Source organism: Salvelinus namaycush, chromosome 23, assembly GCF_016432855.1.
Source record: "Salvelinus namaycush isolate Seneca chromosome 23, SaNama_1.0, whole genome shotgun sequence".
NCBI lineage: Eukaryota > Metazoa > Chordata > Actinopteri > Salmoniformes > Salmonidae > Salvelinus > Salvelinus namaycush.
In genome coordinates, this window is record NC_052329.1 from 26,296,643 (window position 1) to 26,315,114 (window position 18,472).

Here is an 18,472-nt window from a genome sequence, read left to right on the forward strand (position 1 = left end):
CCCTCGACTTTTCCCACAATCGTTTTTTCCCCCTATCACTCTACACACAATACCCCATAATGACAAAGCGAAAAAAATATCTATACATTTTTGCTCATTTATATCACATTTACATACGTATTCTAACCCTTTACTCAGTACTTTGTTGAAGCACCTTTGGCAGTGATTACAGCCTTGAGTCTTCTTGGGTATGACGCTACAAGCTTGATACACCTGTATTTGGGGAGTTTCTCCCATTCTTCTCAGCAGATTCTCTCATGTCCTGTCAGGTTGGATGGGGAACGTTGCTGCACAACTATTGTTAGGTCTCTCCAGAGATGTTCAATCGGGTTCATGTCTGGGCTCTGGCTGGGCCATTCAAGGACATTCAGAGACTTCTCCCGAAGCCACTCCTGCATTGTCTTGGCTGTGTGCTTAGGGTCGTTATCCTATTGGAAGGTGAACCTTCATCCCAGTCTGAGGTCCTGAGCGCTCTGGAGCAGGTTTCATCAAGGATCTCTCTGTACTTTGCTCCGTTCATCTTTCCCTCGATCCTGACTAGTCTCCCAGTCCCTGTCGCTGAAAAATGGTATTGGCCAAGTGATGAGCGGTGCCTGGTTTCCTCCATATGATTTGGACAATTTTGTGTTGTACTTTGTTTGAGAATTTAAAAAAACCAAGAACCACATGTATCCGAGAACTGTCTGTCATCTACTTGAAAGACTGAAACCTGTGTGTGTGTGTGGGTGTGTGGGTGTGTGGGTGTGTGTGTGTGTGTAAAATATACATTTGAAGTCTGTCCTAGGGGCTGGCTCATTAACATGGTTGGACAAGAAGACAATTGTATCTCTTTTTTTTCTCCCCTATCTTTCTTGCTTCCTTAATTTTTCTCATTCTGTTCTTTCTTTTCCTTCAAATGTTTTCATCTCACACATACAAACACACACAAATGATGAGGGAACAGTTGTGTAGGCTCGATCTCTCTACTCATTAGCTCCAACAGGAGGGGGTCTCTGTCTCCTCAACTCCCCAGGGATGGTGAGGTCTTCTGGGCTTGGTGTATAGAGGCATCTCCTCTTCTCCCCTGCTGGCTGTGGTTTAGCTAATTCCGCTGATCAGCAGGGAGGAACACCAACAGGCTTAACCCTCTAGCTCTCTGTCAGACAACAAAACAGTGTGTTTGTGTGTGTATGTTTTGTACGTTCTGAAGTTGGTCACAATAAAAATCAGACGGGTGAGACAGGGTTGTAATCCAGCCCTGTTTGATATCTATAGCATCAGCTCAGTCAGTGGAAAGCACCAGGGATGCATCTCAAACGGCACCCCATTCCCTACATAGTGTACTAGTTTTGACCAGAGCCCTAATTCCCCTGGTCAAATTTGTGCACTATACAGGGATTAGGGTGCCGTTTGGGATGTAGCCCAGGTTGTTCCTTTATTAGTCACTTCCCCAGAGCTCGTCTGCTCTGTGTGTGTGTGTGTGTGTGATGACAGGGTTGTATGTGTAAACTGACAGTGGAGTCTGAAATGTGAGCCCTTCCTTGTGTCGGCTCGCCAAAGGAGGATTTGGGTGGGTGTTGGCTGGGGAGGGGTGGGGGTGAGACGGGGAGGATGTGTTTGATGTCTGAAGGAGGGAGGGAGGATGGAAAGAAGGGAGGAGGTGACAAAAGTGCACTAGAATTACAGAACCCTATGAAGAGTGTGTGTTTCATCCACCTTGTGACCAGCTGCTGTCTTCGTCACCAGAGCTGTGTAATTGAAGAGGTATGTGATTGTAGAGTGTGTGTGTGTGTGCATTTGTTTTATACATCTGTTTAGTGTGTGTGTGACAAATCTACTGTAGTTCAACACTTTCATGACATGTGTGAGCCACAAACCCCACCTCCTACCCCATGACTCATTCTGACATCACAGGCTGTGAACTCATGATGACTAAAAGGCAGCAGAGAAGACCTCAAGTCCAAACATATCAGCACGGAACCTCCTATACACACACACACCTACACACTCTCTCTCTCTCCCACACACTGCATGGTATTTGGACTTAGACTAGCTGTTATAGTTAGAGGAACACTGAGGACTGAGGAGACAGAAGCTGTAGCCAAGCTCAGTTCCAGCCTGACAGACAGACTGAGGTAAGGCCAGACAGAACCTAGCAACTGCTAATGTAACACAGCCATCACTGTGTCTGCTTAGAAGTACACTATTTATTTTTATTTAACCTTTATTTAACTAGGAAAGTCAGTTAAGAACAAATTCTTATTTACAATGACGGCCTACCGGAGAACAGTGGGTTAACTGCCTTGTTCAGGGAAGAACATATTTTTACCTTGTCAGCTCGGGGATTCGAACCAGCAACCTTTCGGGTTACTGGCCCAACGCTTTAACCACTAGGCTACCTGCCGCCCCACTAGCTTCCTTCACTGTCAAAATCAAATCAAATTTGATTGGTCACATATAATTACATACAGTTGAAGTTGGAAGTTTACATACACCTTAGCCAAATACATTTAAACTCAGTTTATCACAATTCCTGACATTTAATCCTAGTAAAAATCCCTGTTTTAGGTCAGTTAGGATCACCACTTTATTTTAAGAATGTGAAATGTCAGAATAATAGTAGAGTGATTTATTTCAGCTTTTATTTCTTTCATCACATTCCCAGTGGGTCAGACGTTTACATACACTCAATTAGTATTTGGTATCATTGCCTTTAAATTGTTTAACTTGGGTCAAACGTTTCAGGTAGCCTTCCACAAGCTTCCCACAATAAGTTGGGTGAATTTTGGCCCATTCCTCCTGACAGAGCTGGTGTAAATGAGTCAGGTTTGTAGGCCTCCTTGCTCGCACACGCTTTTTCAGTTCTGCCCACAAATTTTCTATAGGATTGAGGTCAGGGCTTTGTGATGGCCACTCTAATACCTTGACTTTGTTGTCCTTAAGCCATTTTGCCACAACTTTGGAAGTATGCTTGGGGTCATTGTCCATTTGGAAGACCCATTTGCCACCAAGCTTTAACTTCCTGACTGATGTCTTGAGATGTTGCTTCAATATATCCACAATTTTCCTAACTCATGATACCATCTATTTTGTGGAGTGCACCGGTCCGTCCTGCAGCAAAGCACCCCACAACATGATGCTGCCACCCCCGTGCTTCACGGTTTGGATGGTGTTCTTCGACTTGCAAGCTTCCCCCTTTTTCCTCCAAACATAACGATGGTCATTATGGCCAAACAGTTCTATTTTTGTTTCATCAGACCAGAGGACATTTCTCCAAAAAGTACGCTCTTTGTCCCCATATGCAGTTGCAAACCGTAGTCTGTCTTTTTTATGGCGGGTTTTGGAGCAGTAGCTTCTTCCTAGCTGAGTGGCCTTTCAGGTTATGTTGATATAGGACTCGTTTTACTGTGGATATAGATACTTTTGTACCTGTTTCCTCCAGCATCTTCACAAGGTCCTTTGTTGTTCTGGGATTGATTTGCACTTTTCGCACCAAAGTACGTTCATCTCTAGGAGACAGAACGCATCTCCTTCCTGAGCGGTATGACTGCTGCGTGGTCCCATGGTGTTTATACTTGTGTACTATTGTTTGTACAGATGAACGTGGTACCTTCAGGCATTTGGAAATTGCTCCCAAGGATGAACCAGACTTGTGGAGGTCTACAATATTCTTTTCTGAGGTCTTGGCTGATTTCTTTTGATTTTCCCATGATGTCAAGCAAAGAGGCACTGAGCTGGAAGGTAGGCCTTGAAATACATCCACAGGTACACCTCCAATTGACTCAAATGATGTCAATTAGCCTATCAGAAGCTTCTCAAGACATGACATTTTCTGGAATGTTCCAAGCTGTTTAAAGGCACAGTCAAATCAGTGTATGTAAACTTCTGACCCACTGGAATCGTGATACAATGAATTATAAGTGACATAATCTGTCTGTAAACAATTGTTGGAAAAATTACTTGTGTCATGCACAAAGTAGATATCCTAACCGACTTGCCAAAACTATAGTTTGTTAACAAGAAATTTGTGGAGTGGTTGAAAAATGAGTTTTAATGACTCCAACCTAAAGTGAATGTAAACTTCTGACTTCAACTGTATTTAGCAGATGTAGCGAAATGCTTGTAGGCCCAGTCCCCTTACTTGGCTCCTACGAGTGGTTCGCAAACGAGAGACCGCCTGCTTGATAACGGGCGGTAAAGCTAGCAATTCAGCGACATGAAGGGAGACATTTCAAGCTGTGACACTAACCCTGAGATATGATTAGGTCAGTGTGTCAGATGATTAGTCATCAGTTGATGTAAATGTACCATTTTTTTTACCATGTGGACTTTATGATTCATTCCGGCATTGAGATGACATGAACTCTGTTATTCTCCTGTACAGTGGATTAAAGTGAGCTAAAATAAATCAATCTCTGCTTTTTTTGTTTAGTGCTCCAACTTTCTACCTTGAATTAGTCCTTTTTAGACGTTTTTCTTGTTCAGCTCTTCTCATGACATGAACTCTGTAAAACTGTGTCTGACCCAGATAGTTGTTCCCGTTGGTAGACTGTGTCCACCAGAGCATTCACTATAGCAGGTTAGCTTACATCCCCTATGTGAATGACTCTGTGTCTGTTTGTCAGTGTGTGAGAATCTGTGTGTGTGCCGTTTAGATTTTTGTGGTACAACTAGTTATGAGCCTGTTCCTTTCTCTCAGTCCAATGGCTCTGAGAATAAGTGTGTGAGCAGAGGCAGCAGGCTAGTGTGTGTGTGTGTGTGTGTGTGTCTTTCTCGTCCTGGATTGTGACTGTGTTTGGTGTTTGCAGCGTGTAGACACACACTCCGTATCCGGGAAACTGGCCTGTAAATGATGTGTGTGTTTTCAGATCAAACAGAGTGCCAGCTAGTCAACTATAGACTGGTAGTCCTCCTAGCTGTGTCCTGTTAGCTGATAGGCTAGTCGACTAATGCTCTCTCAGCTGATGGGCTAGTGGAATAATGTTCTGTCAGCTAATTGGCTAGAGTACTAATATTCTGTCAGCTGACAGGTAAGTGGACTGGTGTTGTCCTGTTAGCTGATAGGATAAATGTTCTGTCAGTTGATTAGCTAATGGACTAACGTCATGTTAGTTGATAGACTGGTAATGTTCTGTGACCTCATGTTTATTGGTTGTTCCAGCAGCAGCTGGTGTGTGATTGGTGAAGATGTCTGACAATGGGGACGTCGAGGACAAGCCCCCAGCCCCGCCCATGAGGAACACCAGCACTCTGATTGGCTCCTGCAGCAAAGATCCTGCCCCCCATGGCTCCAAGCCCCTTCCCCCCAACCCAGAGGACAGGAAGAAGAAAGATCGCTCCATCATGTCCATCCTGACAGGAGGAGGAGACAAGAGTGAGTTGTGTGTGACACGTGAACATGCGACTATGTGTTCAACTGTGTGTGCGTGCGCAACTGTACAGCCAAGGGAGGTAACCAGGGGGAATATGACAGACATCCAAATCCCCCAGGATCCCTTGCTGTAGCTTGCGTGGTTAGTTTTCCCATGAGCCTCAGGGGGGATGGTCTCTCAAGAGACTCTGCTGCTGCCTCTATCAATATGCTCCTTCTCTCTCTTTCTCTCCTCATCTCTTTCTCTCTCCTCTCTCTCACCCCCTTCTCTATCTCAGCCAACAAGAAGAAGGAGCGTCCGGAGATCTCTCTGCCTTCTGATTTTGAACACACCATCCACGTGGGCTTCGATGCGGTCACTGGAGAGTTCACAGTGAGTTTGTCTATGTGCTCTACATCTATGCTCTACTAGGGTCTGTCTATGTACTCTAGATCTAGGGTCTGTATCTGGAAGGGGCTATATGCTCCAGATCTAGGGTCTGTATCTGGAAGGGTCTATTTTCTCTAGATCTAGGGTCTGTATCTGGAAGGGTCTATTTTCTCTAGATCCATGGACTGTATCTAGTAGGGTGTGTAACTATGTTTCTCTGCTCAACCCTGGCCTGAGTAGGAGGATCTGTTTTCTGGACAGCAGGCTGGTAACTGAGTTAGAGCAGGAATGACTTTAGATTTGGACTGAAGAAAACAGGCTAACTAGCTACAGCACAATACCTCCACTTACTCCTAATCTCTCTCTGGCTGCATCCCAAATGGCGCTCAAATACCTATATAGTGCACTACTTTTGACTAGAGTCCTATGGGCCCTTGTCAATATGTGTGCTCTGTAAAGGGAATATGGAGCCAATTCAGACGCATCCTCTCTCTTTCACTATTACCCTCCCTCAATGTCTCTCCCTCAATCCCTCTTCCTCCCTCAATGTCTCTCCCTCAATCCCTCCTTCTCCCTCAATGTCTCTCCCTCAATCCCTCTTCCTCCCTCAATGTCTCTCCCTCAATTCCTCTTCCTCCCTCAATGTCTCTCCCTCAATCCCTCCTTCTCCCTCAATCCCTCCTTCTCCCTCAATGTCTCTCCCTCAATCCCTCTTCCTCCCTCAATGTCTCTCCCTCAATCCCTCCTTCTCCCTCAATCCCTCCTTCTCCCTCAATGTCTCTCCCTCAATCCCTCTTCCTCCCTCTGTCTCTCCCTCAATCCCTCTTCCTCCCTCAATGTCTCTCCCTCAATTCCTCTTCCTCCCTCAATGTCTCTCCCACAATCCCTCCTTCTCCCTCAATGTCTCTCCCACAATCCCTCTTCCTCCCTCAATGTCTCTCCCTCAATCCCTCTTCCTCCCTCAATGTCTCTCCCTCAATCCCTCTTCCTCCCTCAATGTCTCTCCCTCAATCCCTCTTCCTCCCTCAATGTCTCTCCCTCAATCCCTCTTCCTCCCTCAATGTCTCTCTCCTCCATCCCTCTTCCTCCCTCAATGTCTCTCTCCTCCATCCCTCTTCCTCCCTCAATGTCTCTCTCCTCCATCCCTCTTCCTCCCTCAATGTCTCTCTCCTCCATCCCTCTTCCTCCCTCAATGTCTCTCTCCTCCATCCCTCTTCCTCCCTCAATGTCTCTCTCCTCCATCCCTCTTCCTCCCTCAATGTCTCTCCCTCCATCCCTCTTCCACCCCCAATGTCTCTCCCTCCATCCCTCTTCCTCCCTCAATGTCTCTCCCTCAATCCCTCTTTCTCCCTCAATGTCCTCCCTCAATCCCTCCTTCTCCCTCAATGTCTCTCCCTCAATCCCTCTTCCTCCCTCAATGTCTCAATCCCTCAATCCCTCCTTCTCCCTCCATCCCTCCTTCTCCCTCAATCCCTCTTTCTCCCTCAATGTCTCTCCCTCAATCCCTCCTTCTCCCTCAATGTCTCTCCCTCAATCCCTCTTCCTCCTTCAATGTCTCTCCTCAATCCCTCCTTCTCCCTGTCTGTCTGTCTGTAATAGGGGGAGATCTTAGGGGGAATGGAGCGAGTGAGGAGAGGGAGAGCGAGGCAGAGAGGGGGATGATAGTGTAGGATGGAGATTTGACCCAGTTCTCTGACCACTGCAGACATCTCTCTCTTGTTATCGTGTGTCTGTGTGTGTAGGGCATGCCGGAGCAATGGGCTCGGTTGCTCCAGACCTCTAACATCACTAAGCTGGAACAGAAGAAGAATCCTCAGGCTGTCCTTGACGTTCTCAAATTCTACGACTCCAAGGAGACCAACAACAGCCAGAAATACATGAGCTTTACAGGTACACAAACACACACACACATACACACATTCACATGTAAACACACACACACATTCACATGTAAACACACATTCACAACTCACTATCAGAACTTGATCTCTTCATATTGTTTTCCTTCTCCACAGACAAGAGTTCAGACAACTACAGCTGTTCCAACACTTCTGTAAGTCTCCTGACACATCTCTGCTTTAGTCCCAAATGGTACCCTTTTCCATATATAGTGCACCATTTTTGATCAGGGCCCATAGCCACGATTCTGACCAGAGAGCCCTATGAGCCACGGTCAAAAGTAGTGCACTATATATAGGGTGCATTTTGAGACGCACATCTTGGTTTACTCAACTATCAATGTGTGTTTAGGGCATCTGCCATAGATGAAGAATGGCGAATACGAGAAGAGGGATAGAGAAAAGCAGGGGATAAACAGAGAGAATGAGAGGATAAGAGAATGGAGAGGAGAGGTGTGACGATTGACACTCTTCCCTGGCTCTATTTCTCTCTCCGTCTTTACTTCTCCATCCCTCCTCTCCCTGTTTCTGCACTGTATGTGAGTCAGCATATTTTACTCCTTTCATTCACGCTCTCTATCTGTCTGGCTGTCCTGCTGTCACAGTCAGTCAGCAGGAGAGAGGGAGAAGAAAGGGGGAGAAGGGGAGGAGGTATTAATAATAGGAAAAGAAAGCGAACTAACTGAAAGTGATGTCACGTCCTCCTCAGAGCTCCAAGGCTGTGTCAGAGACGCCCGCCATAGCAACCGTATCCGAGGACGAGGATGAAGATGAGGCCACGCCCCCTCCTGTTGTCGCTCCCCGACCAGAACACACTAAATCAGTAAGACATGCGCCACACACACACACACACACACACATACACTCAGCCCCCTGGCTCCAGACAGGATAAATAAAGTAACACTCTCCTCGTGCTGGTCCTCACCAACAGACTTAGCATTGTGTGTGTGTGACGATCATGGGCGGCCAGAGAAATCCCCTGGAGAAGTCTGTTCTCTGATTGGCTGAGAGTGGTCTTTCGGTCCAAAGTGAAGTGGTGTCCCAGACAGGGATACTGCCATGGCACCACTGTTGCCACGGTGATTTAGCAGCTCATTGCACCTGACTGGGACACACACACAGACACGGTAACATCAGGAACAGTAACTGTAACAGGTGGTTTGGTAGACCACCAATTGCATAAGCTATAGCTCAGAAGGCTAACAGTCCTTCTCTCTCTCTGTCTCTGTCTCTCTCTTTCTCTCCCCTCTCTCTCTGTCTCTCTCTTTCTCTCCCCTCTCTCTCTCGTCTCGCTCCCTCTCTCTCTGTCTCTCTCTTTCTCTCCCCTCTCTCTCTGTCTCTCTCTTTCTCTCCCCTCTCTCTCTCGTCTCGCTCCCTCTCTCTCTGTCTCTCTCTCTGTCTCTCTCTCTGTCTCTGTCTCTCTCCCTCCCCTCTTTCTCTTTCTCTCCCTTTCTGTCTCTCTCCCTCCCCCCTCTCTCTCTTTCTCTGCCCCCTCTCTCTCTCTTTCTCTGCCCCCTCTCTCTCTCTTTCTCTCCCTCCTCTCTCTCTCTCTCTCCCCACCCTCTCTCTCTCCCCCTCTCGCTCTCTCCCCCCTCTCTCTCTCTCTCTCTCTCTCTCTTTCTCCCCCCCTCTCTCTCTCTTTCTCTTTCTCTCTCTCTCTTTCTCCCCCCCCCTCTCTCTCTCCTCAGATATACACTCGTTCTGTGATAGATCCCCTCCCAGCCCCTCCCACCAGAGACGTTGCCACGTCGCCTATCTCCCCCCCACCTCCGGAGGGCGCCACCTCCGCCATCACGCCCCCCACTAGCCCCTCCCCTGGTCCATCACTGCCACGCCCCGCAGACAAAACACGCAAGAAGAAGATGTCTGATGAAGAGATACTGGAGAAACTACGTAAGTCACACACACACACACACATACACACACACACACACACACACACACACACACACACACACACACACACACACACACATACAGGTATTCTGAAAGTTGCAATAGAAGTGAACTGAGCTGGCTGCTGGTTTCAGATCCCAGGTACCATCTCCTGTCATTGTGCACTAAGGTACTCTGTATTGATGAATGGTGTGTATACTCTGTAATCAATCAAATTTCTATCAATCAAATGTATTTATAAAGCCCTTTTTACATCAGTCGATGTCACAAAGTGTTTTATAGAAACTCAGCCTAAAACCCCAAACAGCAAGAAATGCAGGTGTAGAAGCACGAATGCTAGCAAAAACTCCCTAATCCATTGGGGGAGTTGTGTGTGTGTGTGTGTAACTAGTTCAACTATATCATCCTGTGATGCTCCATGCCTCAGATGTACTCAGGTCTCCCTCTACTGGTAAGAAACAATACTGTCACTCAGACATGTCTTCCCGCCCTCCTGTCCAACCCTGGCATTTGATTGGTCCTCTTCTCTCTCTACCATCCAATCTCCTGGAGTTACCGAGTGATTCTGTGAAATTGAGCGTCTGACAGTCTCCCCTCCTCCTGTGGACTCAACAAGATATTCTGTCTGTTACTGTCTCTCTCTCTCACCCCGTCTGTCTGAGTCTGACCAGCATGTCTTTGACCTGACCCTGACAGCCGTGGTTGTGAAGTTTCTGAGAGTCTCTGTACTGTAGTGGTCCTACTTCTCTCTCTGTCTCTCCTCTGTTACTGTCTCTCTCTGTCTCTCCTCTGTTACTCTCTCTGTCTCTCCTCTGTTACTGTCTCTCTGTCTCTCCTCTGTTACTCTCTCTGTCTCTCCTCTGTTACTCTCTCTGTCTCTCCTCTGTTACTGTCTCTCTCTGTCTCTCCTCTGTTACTGTCTCTCTCTGTCTCTCCTCTGTTACTGTCTCTCTCTGTCTCTCCTCTGTTACTCTCTCTGTCTCTCCTCTGTTACTGTCTCTCTCTGTCTCTCCTCTGTTACTGTCTCTCTCTCTGTCTCTCCTCTGTTACTCTCTCTGTCTCTCCTCTGTTACTGTCTCTCTGTCTCTCCTCTGTTACTGTCTCTGTCTCTCCTCTGTTACTGTCTCTCTGTCTCTCCTCTGTTACTCTGTCTCTCCTCTGTTACTCTCTGTCTCTCTGTCTCTCCTCTGTTACTCTCTCTCTCCTCTGTACTCTCTGTCTCTCCTCTGTTACTCTCTGTCTCTCCTCTGTACTCTCTGTCTCTCCTCTGTTACTGTCTCTCTGTCTCTCCTCTGTTACTGTCTCTCTGTCTCTCCTCTGTTACTGTCTCTCTGTCTCTCCTCTGTTACTCTCTCTGTCTCTCCTCTGTTACTCTCTGTCTCTCTGTCTCTCCTCTGTTACTCTCTGTCTCTCCTCTGTACTCTCTGTCTCTCCTCTGTTACTGTCTCTCTGTCTCTCCTCTGTTACTGTCTCTCTGTCTCTCCTCTGTTACTGTCTCTGTCTCTCCTCTGTTACTGTCTCTCTGTCTCTCCTCTGTTACTCTCTCTGTCTCTCCTCTGTTACTGTCTCTCTGTCTCTCCTCTGTTACTCTCTCTGTCTCTCCTCTGTTACTCTCTGTCTCTCTGTCTCTCCTCTGTTACTCTCTGTCTCTCCTCTGTACTCTCTGTCTCTCCTCTGTTACTGTCTCTCTGTCTCTCCTCTGTTACTGTCTCTCTGTCTCTCCTCTGTTACTGTCTCTCTCTGTCTCTCCTCTGTTACTGTCTCTCTGTCTCTCCTCTGTTACTCTCTCTGTCTCTCCTCTGTTACTCTCTGTCTCTCTGTCTCTCCTCTGTTACTCTCTGTCTCTCTGTCTCTCCTCTGTACTCTCTGTCTCTCCTCTGTTACTCTCTCTGTCTCTCCTCTGTTACTGTCTCTCTCTGTCTCTCCTCTGTTACTGTCTCTCTCTGTCTCTCCTCTGTTACTCTCTCTGTCTCTCCTCTGTTACTCTCTCTGTCTCTCCTCTGTTACTGTCTCTCTGTCTCTCCTCTGTTACTCTCTCTGTCTCTCCTCTGTTACTGTCTCTCTGTCTCTCCTCTGTTACTGTCTCTCTGTCTCTCCTCTGTTACTCTCTGTCTCTCTGTCTCTCCTCTGTTACTCTCTGTCTCTCCTCTGTACTCTCTGTCTCTCTGTCTCTCCTCTGTTACTCTCTCTCTCTGTTACTCTCTCTGTTACTCTCTCTCTGTTACTCTGTACTCTCTGTCTCTCCTCTGTACTCTCTGTCTCTCCTCTGTTACTCTCTCTGTCTCTCCTCTGTTACTGTCTCTCTCTGTCTCTCCCCTGTTACTCTCTCTGTCTCTCCTCTGTTACTCTCTCTGTCTCTCCTCTGTTACTGTCTCTCTGTCTCTCCTCTGTTACTGTCTCTCTCTGTCTCTCCTCTGTTACTCTCTCTGTCTCTCCTCTGTTACTGTCTCTCTGTCTCTCCTCTGTTACTCTCTGTCTCTCTGTCTCTCCTCTGTTACTCTCTGTCTCTCTGTCTCTCCTCTGTTACTCTCTGTCTCTCTGTCTCTCCTCTGTTACTCTCTGTCTCTCTGTCTCTCCTCTGTTACTCTCTGTCTCTCTGTCTCTCCTCTGTTACTCTCTCTCTCTGTTACTCTCTCTGTTACTCTCTCTCTGTTACTCTCTCTGTCTCTCCTCTGTTACTGTCTCTCTGTCTCTCCTCTGTTACTGTCTCTCTCTGTCTCTCCTCTGTTACTCTCTCTGTCTCTCCTCTGTTACTGTCTCTCCTCTGTTACTCTCTGTCTCTCTGTCTCTCCTCTGTTACTCTCTGTCTCTCTGTCTCTCCTCTGTACTCTCTGTCTCTCTGTCTCTCCTCTGTTACTCTCTCTCTCTGTTACTCTCTCTGTTACTCTCTCTCTGTTACTCTGTCTCTCTGTCTCTCCTCTGTTACTCTCTCTCTCTGTTACTCTCTGTCTCTCCTCTGTTACTGTCTCTCTCTGTCTCTCCTCTGTTACTCTCTCTGTCTCTCCTCTGTTACTGTCTCTCTGTCTCTCCTCTGTTACTCTCTGTCTCTCCTCTGTTACTCTCTGTCTCTCCTCTGTTACTCTCTGTCTCTCTGTCTCTCCTCTGTTACTCTCTGTCTCTCTGTCTCTCCTCTGTTACTCTCTCTCTCTCTGTTACTCTCTCTCTGTTACTCTGTCTCTCCGTCTCTCCTCTGTTACTCTCTCTCTCTGTTACTCTCTCTCTGTTACTCTGTCTCTCTGTCTCTCCTCTGTTACTCTCTCTCTCTGTTACTCTCTCTCTCTGTTACTCTCTCTCTGTTACTCTGTCTCTCTGTCTCTCCTCTGTTACTGTCTCTGTCTCTCCTCTGTTACTGTCTCTCTGTCTCTCCTCTGTTACTCTCTCTGTCTCTCCTCTGTTACTGTCTCTCTGTCTCTCCTCTGTTACTCTCTCTGTCTCTCCTCTGTTACTCTCTGTCTCTCTGTCTCTCCTCTGTTACTCTCTGTCTCTCCTCTGTACTCTCTGTCTCTCCTCTGTTACTGTCTCTCTGTCTCTCCTCTGTTACTGTCTCTCTGTCTCTCCTCTGTTACTGTCTCTCTCTGTCTCTCCTCTGTTACTGTCTCTCTGTCTCTCCTCTGTTACTCTCTCTGTCTCTCCTCTGTTACTCTCTGTCTCTCTGTCTCTCCTCTGTTACTCTCTGTCTCTCTGTCTCTCCTCTGTACTCTCTGTCTCTCCTCTGTTACTCTCTCTGTCTCTCCTCTGTTACTGTCTCTCTCTGTCTCTCCTCTGTTACTGTCTCTCTCTGTCTCTCCTCTGTTACTCTCTCTGTCTCTCCTCTGTTACTCTCTCTGTCTCTCCTCTGTTACTGTCTCTCTGTCTCTCCTCTGTTACTCTCTCTGTCTCTCCTCTGTTACTGTCTCTCTGTCTCTCCTCTGTTACTGTCTCTCTGTCTCTCCTCTGTTACTCTCTGTCTCTCTGTCTCTCCTCTGTTACTCTCTGTCTCTCCTCTGTACTCTCTGTCTCTCTGTCTCTCCTCTGTTACTCTCTCTCTCTGTTACTCTCTCTGTTACTCTCTCTCTGTTACTCTGTACTCTCTGTCTCTCCTCTGTACTCTCTGTCTCTCCTCTGTTACTCTCTCTGTCTCTCCTCTGTTACTGTCTCTCTCTGTCTCTCCCCTGTTACTCTCTCTGTCTCTCCTCTGTTACTGTCTCTCTGTCTCTCCTCTGTTACTCTCTGTCTCTCTGTCTCTCCTCTGTTACTCTCTGTCTCTCTGTCTCTCCTCTGTTACTCTCTGTCTCTCTGTCTCTCCTCTGTTACTCTCTGTCTCTCTGTCTCTCCTCTGTTACTCTCTGTCTCTCTGTCTCTCCTCTGTTACTCTCTCTCTCTGTTACTCTCTCTGTTACTCTCTCTCTGTTACTCTCTCTGTCTCTCCTCTGTTACTGTCTCTCTGTCTCTCCTCTGTTACTGTCTCTCTCTGTCTCTCCTCTGTTACTCTCTCTGTCTCTCCTCTGTTACTGTCTCTCCTCTGTTACTCTCTGTCTCTCTGTCTCTCCTCTGTTACTCTCTGTCTCTCTGTCTCTCCTCTGTACTCTCTGTCTCTCTGTCTCTCCTCTGTTACTCTCTCTCTCTGTTACTCTCTCTGTTACTCTCTCTCTGTTACTCTGTCTCTCTGTCTCTCCTCTGTTACTCTCTCTCTCTGTTACTCTCTGTCTCTCCTCTGTTACTGTCTCTCTCTGTCTCTCCTCTGTTACTCTCTCTGTCTCTCCTCTGTTACTGTCTCTCTGTCTCTCCTCTGTTACTCTCTGTCTCTCCTCTGTTACTCTCTGTCTCTCCTCTGTTACTCTCTGTCTCTCTGTCTCTCCTCTGTTACTCTCTGTCTCTCTGTCTCTCCTCTGTTACTCTCTCTCTCTCTGTTACTCTCTCTCTGTTACTCTGTCTCTCCGTCTCTCCTCTGTTACTCTCTCTCTCTGTTACTCTCTCTCTGTTACTCTCTCTCTGTTACTCTGTCTCTCTGTCTCTCCTCTGTTACTCTCTCTCTCTGTTACTCTCTCTCTCTGTTACTCTCTCTCTGTTACTCTGTCTCTCTGTCTCTCCTCTGTTACTCTCTCTCTCTCTGTTACTCTCTCTCTGTCTCTCTGTCTCTGTCTCTCTCTGTGTGTGTGTTTCATTTATTAACCTCACTTCTCACTCCCTTCCTCCCTCCTCTCAGGGAGTATAGTCAGTGTGGGAGACCCCAAGAAGAAATACACGCGCTTCGAGAAGATCGGACAGGGGTGAGTCTACACTGCACACACACACACACACACACACACACACACACACTACACAAACACTTCTTCACTTTGAAATGAAATAAGTCTCTCTCTCCCCTTCTCTGTTTCCTCCCTCCTCCAGTGCGTCAGGTACGGTATATACAGCCATAGACATCGCTACAGGCCAGGAGGTGGCCATTAAACAGATGAACCTGCAGCAGCAGCCCAAGAAGGAGCTCATCATCAATGAGATCCTGGTCATGAGGGAAAACAAGAACCCCAACATAGTCAACTACCTGGACAGGTGAGACACACACACACACACCAACATCGTTTACTAGACAGGTGAGACACACGCATACAAACACACACTCATAAACGCACACATTGACATGTAAACACAAACACACTTTCAAATGTAAACACACACACATTAGTTGTGAGAACTATATATCTACATCTTGTCTTTTGTCTCCTTCTTCATCACACACCCTAACTCCCTCACACCCTCTCATATCTTCCCCTTACAATTCAGGAACTGGTACAGTGGTGATATTTGGTGTTACCATGGTAACACGGCCTTGGTTGTTGTGTTTCTGTAGTTACCTGGTGGGGGAGGAGCTGTGGGTGGTGATGGAGTATCTGGCTGGAGGTTCTCTGACTGACGTCGTCACGGAAACCTGTATGGACGAGGCTCAGATCGCTGCTGTGTGTCGGGAGGTCAGTGCTGCTGCGTGTGTGTGTGTGTGTGTGTGTGTGTGTGTGTGTGTGTGTGTGTGTGTGTGTGTGTGTGTGTGTGTGTGTGTGTGTGTGTGTGTGTGTGTGTGTGTGTGTGTGTGTGTGTGTGTGTGTGTGTGTGTGTGTGTACATGGCTTGTTGGCCTGCTTGCTAATTCAGAAAGTGATGCCTTGAGCACTTTTGTACATCTCTCTCTCTCTCTCCAGTGTCTGCAGGCCTTGGAGTTCCTCCATTCTAACCAGGTGATCCATCGCGACATCAAGAGTGACAACATCCTTCTGGGAATGGACGGATCAGTGAAACTCAGTATGTAACACACACACACTTGGGGTTGGACATGGGCATTAATGTGCAGTGTCTCCATTTGACCAGCAGTGGGAGCTCATAGTCTGTGTTCTAATGCGGTACTACCACCTTAGCCTTATACAGTGCATTAGAGTGCTATGTCCTATTCTAACGTGTGTTCTCTCTCTCCTCTCTAGCTGACTTTGGGTTCTGTGCCCAGATCACTCCAGAGCAGAGTAAGAGGAGCACCATGGTGGGAACTCCCTATTGGATGGCTCCAGAGGTGGTGACCAGGAAGGCCTACGGTCCTAAAGTTGACATCTGGTCTCTAGGCATCATGGCTATAGAGATGGTGGAGGGAGAACCCCCTTACCTCAACGAGAACCCACTCAGGGTGAGAGAGAGAGAGTGAGTGAGTGAGTGAGTGAGTGAGTGAGTGAGTGAGTGAGAGAGTGAGAGAGTGAGAGAGTGAGAGAGTGAGAGAGTGAGTGAGTGAGTGAGTGAGTGAGTGAGTGAGTGAGTGAGTGAGTGAGTGAGTGTGAGTGAGAATCATTGAAAAGTGAAAGACTAAAGTTACATACATGGGATGCTTTAGTGAATTTCAGAATGTCTGGAATAGAAAAGGCAGAAATAAAACAATTCAATAAGCATTCGCAGCCAGTCATCCAAAACATAGTCCTATGCAGTCGTTAAATTCCTATAGAAGGCTGAGGATGTGTTCTCAACAGGCAGACAGTGTACAGTGTATAATACAGTGTATAACGGCCCCTGTCTGTCCTGTCCTATCTCCTAGGCGTTGTATCTGATTGCGACCAACGGGACTCCAGAACTTCAGAACCCAGAGAAACTGTCCTCAGTCTTCAGAGACTTCCTCAACTGCTGCCTGGAGATGGATGTGGAGAAGAGAGGGAGCGCTAATGACCTACTACAGGTAGAGAGGGAGGAAGAGCGGGAGGTTGGATAGGGGAAGTATGCCTGTGGTGAATAAGGTTGGTTTGAGCATCAAACCACATCACTAGTTTTACCAGTTATAAAACTAAATCCATCTCTCCTCTCCTCCTCCTCTCCACAGCACCAGTTCCTGAAGGTGGCCAAGCCTTTATCCAGTCTGACTCCTCTCATCCAGGCAGCCAAAGAAGCAGCTAAGGCTAACCGCTAACCTGCTAGCTGCTAGCTCCACAGATCACCCCTTCATTCTCTCTCTCTCTGTCGCTCTCCCCCACTGGGGCAAACAAGACCCAGACAGGGGGTGTTTCAGGGGGTCCCATCCCCCTCAACCCCTTGACCTATCACGGTGACTGTGGGAAGGACGCTCTTACTGATGTCATCGCTGGTACTAATACTCTGATCGGATTGGAGGAGAGATCCAGGCCCAAAGACTCATGGGAGTTGTAGTTTCAGCAGGACAGTGGCTGTGGACTGGATCATATCTGACCTTTGACCTGTTTGTTTGTTGATGTCTGACTGTTATTTTCATGTGTTGAAAAAGTGCATTTTAGTTTGATCTTTTCTTAGGTGTTTTGTTTTGAGGAGAAGGGTTTGGTTGAAAGTGTAATGAAGAGACACAAAGTGGTACTGTTGATATTATCTCAGTCCCAAACGCCACCCTATTCCCTACATAGTGCACTACTTTGGTCACAAATAGGGTGCCATTTGGGACAGTCGTTCAGTCTGATCAAATGTTGGAATTCTATCTCCTTATCTCTACTTCTCTTTCTCTCCCTCTCTTTCTCTGTCTGGCTGAGTGAGATGACACGCATGACAAACCTTTCTTATGGAATGTCTAAAATCATAATACAGTAGTGATGATGATTATGATGGTACATGAAGGATGCCTGTGTACGATACAGTATAGAAGAACATATCTAAATCCTATTTTTCAGTACAATCGTTGCGGTACAATGTTGGACGGATCCTAGTCCCAACCCTCTGAAGATTGAATGTACATTACATGTGAAAGAACTGCTCTGAAAAACCCCAGCCTAAAACAACCAGAAGAATATTGTCTGCATTCTTTGTTTAGCAACGTGTTTTCTTTATGCAGATGGCGCTGAAGAATACCAAGGTACCAATAAGAAGTATACTTTTTACCAGGTTTGGCTTAGTTCTGTTTTTAAAATGTAGTGTTGAAACTGCCTTTGGCCTTAAACTGTCTCACAGGTGGAAGAGTTCCAGCAGACAGTTGGACAACAACTAGTCTCTCTCACCAGACTGAGTGCTCTGCACGCTCCTGCGGCTGTGAGAAGAGACTACACAACCTTTAAATCTTGTCAGTTCCCCAGACTACTGTAGCCCACCTGAGGTTAGACAGGTTTAGAACTGGGATAGACTGGATTGAACTTGCTCAAACTGGTTTAGACTGGTTCAGACCAGTTCAGATAAGGGTGGTGATAGTTATTGAAGTCTTCTCTTCCTGTGTATTGGAGCCATAATTATGTTCATCAAATTATTGGATTATTTTGAATGAGACAAATAAAGTGAAGAAAACGCTGTATGGTGGATAGAGTCTGGCTGTCTGTAAATCTGTTTCGGGCTGTTGTGTGTACCCCTGGTTAGGTCTGTTTATATAAAGTGTTATTGTAATTTTAAGTGTGTCAGCTCCTCTGAGAGGGCTCTCATCTGAATGGGAAATTAGACTCATCACTGATTAAACTGGTAATTACTGTTGCCACAGTCTTAATCTGCCAGGCTAGACAAAGGGTCTGTG

General features: G+C 46.9%; 1 protein-coding gene across 2 annotated transcripts in view; it reads left to right on the forward strand.

Moving 5' to 3' along the window:
• LOC120018241 (serine/threonine-protein kinase PAK 1-like) overlaps positions 1-18,334 on the forward strand; it is a 34,952-nt gene extending 16,618 nt beyond the window's left edge. The window contains exons 2-14 of one of the 2 annotated variants that reach the window (XM_038961325.1): positions 5,144-5,353; positions 5,629-5,723; positions 7,463-7,610; positions 7,736-7,773; positions 8,328-8,441; positions 9,307-9,511; positions 14,700-14,763; positions 14,885-15,046; positions 15,345-15,462; positions 15,687-15,786; positions 15,963-16,159; positions 16,559-16,696; positions 16,838-18,334. In XM_038961325.1, coding sequence (XP_038817253.1) covers positions 5,167-5,353; positions 5,629-5,723; positions 7,463-7,610; positions 7,736-7,773; positions 8,328-8,441; positions 9,307-9,511; positions 14,700-14,763; positions 14,885-15,046; positions 15,345-15,462; positions 15,687-15,786; positions 15,963-16,159; positions 16,559-16,696; positions 16,838-16,924 — 1,653 coding nt within the window. In that variant the 5' untranslated portion in view covers positions 5,144-5,166 and the 3' untranslated portion in view covers positions 16,925-18,334. Of the gene's footprint in view, positions 1-5,140; positions 5,354-5,628; positions 5,724-7,462; positions 7,611-7,735; positions 7,774-8,327; positions 8,442-9,306; positions 9,512-14,699; positions 14,764-14,884; positions 15,047-15,344; positions 15,463-15,686; positions 15,787-15,962; positions 16,160-16,558; positions 16,697-16,837 lie in introns of both variants that reach the window. The other variant, XM_038961324.1, reaches the window with a different exon arrangement.
• Positions 18,335-18,472: the final 138 nt, after the last annotated feature.